This window comes from Haliotis rubra, unplaced genomic scaffold, assembly GCF_003918875.1.
Source record: "Haliotis rubra isolate DU_JTF1 unplaced genomic scaffold, ASM391887v1 Scf22, whole genome shotgun sequence".
In the NCBI taxonomy this organism is placed as follows: Eukaryota; Metazoa; Mollusca; class Gastropoda; order Lepetellida; family Haliotidae; genus Haliotis; species Haliotis rubra.
In genome coordinates this window covers 537,617-545,507 of record NW_025766225.1, presented here as the reverse complement: position 1 = coordinate 545,507, position 7,891 = coordinate 537,617, and the positions used below count along the sequence as shown (strand labels likewise).

The window sequence follows — 7,891 nt, the reverse complement described above, 5'->3', positions numbered from 1 at the left end:
TTACCCCATGTTAGTGACATTGACTGCAAATATGCGCATTTCAAAATTTGACAACCTACCTCTTTGACGATGCTAGTATAGTCACAGAAACTACAAATATGTATTAGACCTGATTGCCTACTCCATATAGGTAATATACTTATACATGTATACACGTACTTGTATATGCATACGGTTAAAGATATTTACCGATGAATGATATATTATGTATATATTATATTTGCAGGGAACTTATGAAGAACATTCGTGACCCATGCTGTGAAGGGGAAGCAGGACATATGGCTTTTAACCACAACGTAAACGCCCTTGACGCTTCTAGTTATCTGCAAGCTGGAATATTGGTGGGATGGAGCCTTCTGCATGGGGTCCCTGGGATCCCATGTATGGGAAGGACAAGTTATGCCCTTATGGTTGGTAGGGATCATTGGGACATAAACCTGGATGAGCATATCTCTTACTTCGTTACTTTGTAGCGGGGGTATAATGAAAGAAACAAGTGAACGTGTCTGACCGACCGCATCCGTTTAGGACAAGCGTGCTATGCAAGGAAACAAAACCCACTGCGCTTGATAGCATAAACCATGTTTGATGCCAGAACATCAGGGTCGTACCCACGCATTAGTTCGAGGACTAGGCCACAGGTGTGGGCAACCGGTAACGGTGGTGGTTGTCGTTTAGGGACAAACTCGATTGAGAGTTTTTTGTCAAATCCCATGGGCGGGATCCTGCTACTGCCTGTCCAAAACTGTAGAACATCAACTATGCTTATTTCCAAATCTCCTCCTGTGGAAGAAAACATAAAATTAGTGTAACGAAATAACATCAATGTTATGTTGAAGTAATGCTAATCATTGTTCACAATTTACCATACAGTATTACAAAATGGATCACTTGCCCCTAGGAACAATGAGTTCTCCCTTTGTCTGTTAATGATGCAGCAGCTATAAAGTTTGGTTTATACCTTTTATAACATTTCCTGCACCATCGAACATGCTCTTTCTTAGAGTACTTCAAGTATGTTCATACTACGTTCGCTCACCTGTTTGTTGATCAAGGCCACAACATTCAGCACTATAATAATGCTTTGCAATGGTATTATGGTGGACACTTAAAGGCTATATCCTACATTTAACCATCAGTAACACATATCATGGCTTGTGATGTTAGTTCAACTTACTATCACAAGCACGAAGGAAGTCTTCCCATGCAAAGATGGTATCATTTTCTGCAAGTCTTTGGTTGGAGCCTCTTGGTGACAGCTCCACCCTGTACAGATCCTTCCGCTGCCTGAGGGTGAGTGGGCCATCAGCCTCCACAGACAGAGGCTCAAATGTATTGGGTGCAGACATTACTACGTCCCATAATCCCAGTACATTGAGCCCCGATGTGAATTGATGTATCTATGCATGCACCCTAAAACATACAAATCTATCATAACAAAATCTGTAACATCAGTACCAGAGAGTGGTACTCGTGTGTTGAACTCAGTTAGGGGAACCCATCACTTGTCAAATTGCACAAGTTTCACATCAAGTTTTTGACGCCGGTGGCATGACCATGTTTGTGTAGACTATGTAAGTTCCTACCTGTAATAAATATAGGTCTTCACGAGACTTCTTAGTATTTCATTCAACTGCAAGATGTCCAGGGATGTTGTGGGTTTGCAGTAGCCAAGGTCTATCAGGTGCTTTTGAGCTCCTCAGTAGTTTCACAGGTTCGTATCTGCTCAAGTAATGAAACATTTACGTTACCCTTTGTCATTTAACATTTCTGAAATTAAAATTGAAGTTACTCTGAATCCAAGGCCTTCGGAAACCTTTCAAAATGTCTGTGGTATACAAGTGGAGCACATTTTATAACTGACTCTTATTTGACCATCACCATGTCCATGCAGCATACCTTTAATCGAGCAGTATATAGGCCATTAGCCCCCACACAGGTGGTCAGATACATGAGAAAGGTTCAATCTATGTATATGTTTCTTGTACCTATAGTAGCATAATCTACTCATACACTATAACGCACCGAGTATTGAATTTGTGTGTTTTGAAATCAGTAACTGTTGCATTTGTGAAAGGAGTTACAAAATGTATGCAATGTCATCTAATTTGGCAGATAAAAAAACAGATATGGTTTCATACATGTCATTCTTTCTATGGTTTACAGCAACAACATTTCCACTCTATTCAGTTATTAATCACCTTGTGAAGCATCTGTCATATGGACACAGTTTACTATTTGTTACGAGGGAGGAGTGCAAAGTAAGGGACAACCAGGTGTTCGAGAACGGATGGAGACGGCACAGCACAGGTTAATGAATAAATAACTTTGTCTGTGAACGTGCTTCTCGAACACCTGGCTGTCCCTTTCTCTGCACTCCTCCCTCGTAACAAACAGTGAACTGTGTCAATATTTTAATGATAGTTTGTTAAACAACTTTTATATTTTTAGGACAAAAATTCTGCAAAAACCTCACAGAGTGGGTATGATGTTTTGATTATGATCAGCGTTTCATTGAATATGTTACGTTTATTAGTTTTCGAGTTAGATTGCAATTCATCGGTCCGCTTTTGAGCCAAACGGACTGTAGTGCCAAATGTGTTTGATGGTTTTATCCTGAGCATATCTCTTGAAGTTTAGATGCTAGGTTCACCAAACTTCACACACATGTTAATCACTACCCATTGATGTGCCTTTTGCTATTTTAAAGTATTTGCAGAATTTTGTTTTTTGCTGTTTCCATGGAAACACGACTTAGTGCCAAATGTGTTTGATGGTTTTGTCCTGAGCATATCTCTTACAGTTTACATGCTAGGTTCACCAAACTTCACACACATGTTAATCACTACCCATTGATGTGCCTTTTGCTATTTTAAAGTATTTGCAGAATGTTGTTTTTAGCTGTTTCCATGGAAACACCACTTAGTGTCAAATGTGTTTGATGGTTTTATCCGGAGCATATCTCTTACAGTTTACATGCTAGGTTCACCAAACTTCACACACATGTTAATCATTACCCATTGATGTGCCTTTTGCTATTTTGCTATTTTCCATGGAAACACGACTTATTACCAAATGTGTTTGATGGTTTTGTCCGGAGCATATCTATTAAGGTTTACTTGCTAGGTTCACCAAACTTCACACACGTTAATCATCACCCATTGATGTGCCTTTTGCTATTTTAAAGTATTTGCAGAATTTTGTTTTTTGGTGTTTCCATGGAAACACGACTTAGTGGCAAATGTGTTTGATGGTTTTGTCCGGAGCATATCTATTAAGGTTTACATGCTAGGTTCACCAAACTTCACACACATGTTAATCATTACCCATTGATGTGCCTTTTGCTATATTAAAGTTTTTGCAGAATTTTGTTTAGTTGTTGTTTCCATGGAAACATGACTTAGTGCAAAATGTGTTTGACAGTTACCTGGCCACAGCATATGATCGAAACTATACATGCTAGGTTCACCAAACTTAGTACACAAGTTAATCATGACCCACAGATATGCCATGTGCTAAAAAATAACAATCTTCATCTACGTCCACTTCCTTGTGGAACAAGTTCAATTGTATGTCACTTCTACACTTGTTTGCATATGAATTGCGGAAATGTTTTTTTATTTCATTCAGTTGTTTGTGTGGTTTATTCTTGATAATTTACAGACCGCTCTCACAGTTGGGATGTTGCTGAACAGCTTTAGACATGAAATAAAGCAAATGAAACTTCACTGTATTACAATTAGCGATGAGGGGGAGAGGTTCTTCTGGTAAATGTATCATTTTGTGGTCTCGCTATTCATATGATATTTGAATGTCTTGCGTGACATTTGCAATGCAGCCGTGGACTATGGCAATGGTGAAGATATGGAAAATGATAGACTTGTAATGGGAAGTAAACGATATGTACAAAGGTACAGTTTGAATTTTTGCCTTGTGGGAGCTGGTGATGTGCACATTCTATTTCCAATTTTGATAATACGTCTCAACAGTTAAGTGGTGCTAGAGGTGTTTGGTGCTTTGAATAGGATTCAAGTTAATGGTGTTGATATTACCACGTTTCTAATGTATTGTGATGGTTTTCCGCCTATTCGTGAGAAATGTATTTATGGAAAACTTTAGAATTTAAGTTTTCATGTGGGTAATGGTTAATCTGAAAACGCTAACTTTATAACACTTAACTTATAAATTCGGAATAAACACGGATAAGAATGTGTTCGCAGGATTAAAGCTTATACCCTAGTAAACATGATGTGTAGTGTGTGCTGCAATAGAAAAGTCTTGCCACAACGTTACAAAACAGTTAGGTGTGGATCATTATATTGTTTTTCACGCTGATGATGTTTTATTTAGTATTTTTAATAATTATAGATAATTTATTACAGCGTCAAGTAGCAACTGTATTGAAAAAATGCATATGTACTTTACGAGCACCTGCAGGTTATTTATTTCATTCAATACATGGTATATTTCTCCAAAGTTGTCCTGTAAAGTAATAAACATCTTCTATGGATACATGAGCTCATCATAACATAGAAACGATTACAAACATTCACATTTAGTTTGGTTTTTAAAGGTGACGGGGTCAAGGTAACAAGAGGGCGAACCATTCCTTATAATAACCTTAGGTTCCAAATTGTTTTTGAAGTAGTACAGTGATGTATGGAGTGTGTATTCCACATGTATGTGTTCACAGAAACATGTTTGTTGGGAGCTATAAACCATGAAAGTCTATGAGAGAATGTTAGACTCAGAACTGAAATAAAGATGTCCACAATGCATTTATTCCGAATTGTGATTTTTCTTTTTGTACAGTTGTATGCTTTAATACTTTAATTTCCCATAAAATGGTTATGAGAACAGTGTGACACAAATATTTAGAATGTTAAAGAATAACTAAGGTCTACATATCAAACGGACATTTTATACTCTTCTTCAGGGAATGCATACTTTCATGTAGACACATGACAGTGTTTCATATCCCCTCAGAGTATCAAACAACCACTCAACCAGGATCAGCGCTTCATGACTGTTGCTGGGTTGACGCTTTCCGTTGATGTAGACAAGGTGGTCACACATCTGCTTGAATACTGGAGTGACACCTTTTGGATTCGGGCTTGTGGTTTGTGCTCGGATATCGTCAATGTCAGATTTATTGACGGGAAGGATGTAATCTACTGCTCTTATTGCATAGAAGAAAATGCGATACAAAATATGTAACTGCATAAGTGATTACGTTTCTACGTATTTATTCCTTGCATTTTATCACAAAATGAAATATCAGCGTATATATCGTTAAAGGAAACCCACACGCACTGACAAAACTAGAACTGAAATGATGGCCATAGTGAGATACAAACCACCAATAATATATTGTATACACGCATGCAGAAACTAATGGACTCAAAAAATCGTGTATGTCAACAGAAATGTGAATACCTGAATCTAAATTAATTGACACTTCAAACAGATTGTTTCCATCTAATTAAAGCCGCAGTTGAAGGCGGTGAATGTATTATGAAGCCCTTACTTAACAATTTCGCGAAAGAAACTATCTCGATGCATGCAATAGGGCTATGCAATGAACCAAGTAAAAACATGCTTGATTCATGCCACAAGTATCGGTTCCTTAAAGGTCACATGCAACGTAAAACACAACTTTGCAGATTCTGATACCTTTTGGTATGGACATACCGAAACAAATCGTCAAAAATGCAAATTCAACTTATAAAGTTGAAAAATAACGCGATGAAAAATAACGCGCGAAATCGGAGTTCAAACGTTTCACTAATTTTCCCCAGACTTTTCTGGGGAAAACGGGTTTCAACAGCAGGGCTGCGCTCATAGCACGTGCGCAGTGAAATAGGTTCGCGGAGCTTGGAAGCGGGTTGTCCTGTGAATACTCAGTGAGAGCTATTTTCCTAATGTTTTGTTGATATCTCACAGGCGTGAGCTTTTTATATGTTATGACAGTAAATTAACTGTTTATATAATTTCATTTGTCTATTTCACCACACGTTCTTCTTACCGAGACACTTTCTCAGTTCGATACTTAAAAGCAATGTCATTATTTAGCGTTGACAGAATTTCTAACTGTGATACAGATATGTCGTTGTCACAGACAAAACTCAATGTCTTGTTTTATTGACACCTGTGTGTCTACCTGCCTGTCTGCTAATGACAATATTCAATACACAGCTGCTATCACTGACCACATGCAATTTGAACTTAACACCAATCAGGCTATACACCATAAACAAAATGCATTGATTTATGGCCCGAGTTCGGTCTCTGTCACATTATGTAATTACACAGACAGGCAGGTGTGATACTTGTACACATGACATGTTATGATGTCTGTTGATTGCAAAATGTTATACACAAAAAATGAGCATGTATTTACAAAACCCAACATCTCTCTATATATACACACAATTAGCCGTGAAGGCATCTGCAAATGAACCAGCCGTTACACTTGAGTGCACACCCACCCGCTCTGACTGGGTTCGGTATCCCGGCTGCTTCGTTTCTTGGGAAGTAAACCGAAGTACACAATTTTGCACTTTCGATTTGCGATTGTACGCTTATAATTTTGTTTACATATTTTTTCGTAACCAGCAATGTATATTATATGTCATGAATAAGTGATAATTGTATTTTAATTATGTTTGATTTTTTTGGTTGCATGTGACCTTTAACATTCCTACCCGGGATGCCTACAGGTGGTGGGTCATTTTAAGATGGCGTCTATAGTATTTGCAGTAAAGAACATTTATGTACAATATCATTAACAAGGATGAGTTTGTTTACTGACATTATAACTTTAAGAAACTTAAAATTGTAATAATTACCACAGACGACATTTATAATAATTTAAGAAAAGCAAATGTGTTCCCACTGCAAAGGTTAAAGTTGGTTGTACTTGGAGTTCTAATGTGATGTACTTTTTAAGGACTACAGCTCCAATAATATGAACACGATTGATGACACGCTCGTGAAAGTACCTATGTCAAATACGGCGACGAATATCACGAAAATGTTGGGGTTTTTTTTAAGTGTGTGCAAGTTTGGTACATGGAAACTTTGTTTAGATCATACTAACCTACAGTTCCTGTTTATGTTGATGTTCTGTGTGATGTATGGTCTTTCATGCAAAAACAATTTTGTTTTGGACAATTTCAACTTTACACTACACATACATTTTTAAATATAGATGTGCTGTTATAAGACATACTGTAGGTGTTGTGACGTGCAAGTGAGATTGCCTGTTATCAAACATATTGTTAACGGGTAAAGCTGAAACACGTATTATTTTTTGGATTACACTTTCACAGTAGAGTGCATGTTCTAGTACTGTTCTAGTTGTATTACCATCCGGGATTCGAACCCAACAATGGAAAGGAATGCACTTCACCAGTTCGACTTGTGCTGTGCAAAAACATTAAGAAAGGATGGGGAATTGAAGGATGAAGAACTATTTGTGATGTTTATTTAAATGCTGCCCTTCACAGTTAAATCGCATTGATTTTGTATGGATAATGTGAACTCGCCGAATAGGTGTGGCATATAGTACATGAGGTCTGGTCTTCCGTTGGAGAAAGGCTCACTTTTTTATGCCTTGGCTGATGGCAATTCCACTCGTCACGTTGAATGACCTCCATACAGCAATAACGGACACATTGCCTGCCAATGTTGTTGACATGTGTTTATCATTTTATTAGGAGGGTATACAGTATGGACCAACATAAAGGGAAACATGAATATTTAAACGCTGTTGTTGTGTTTTGTAACGCTACCTACATGTACAGACTCAAATATGATACAGATGACGAGAGCAGAAATTCCTACCCATCAGCAAGAAGAAGATATATTATATACGCCCTACCACACACTT

General features: G+C 37.7%; 1 protein-coding gene across 1 annotated transcript; it reads right to left on the bottom strand.

Moving 5' to 3' along the window:
- Positions 1 to 310: 310 nt before the first annotated feature.
- LOC124277227 lies at positions 311 to 2,002 on the bottom strand. Its single transcript, XM_046712879.1, has 2 exons — positions 1,178 to 2,002; positions 311 to 783 (listed from the first exon to the last, which is right to left on the bottom strand). Exons 1-2 carry the CDS (start codon positions 1,347 to 1,349, stop codon positions 539 to 541), a joined length of 417 nt encoding a protein of 138 aa, XP_046568835.1. The 5' UTR covers positions 1,350 to 2,002; the 3' UTR covers positions 311 to 538.
- Between the last annotated feature and the right edge of the window lie 5,889 nt (positions 2,003 to 7,891).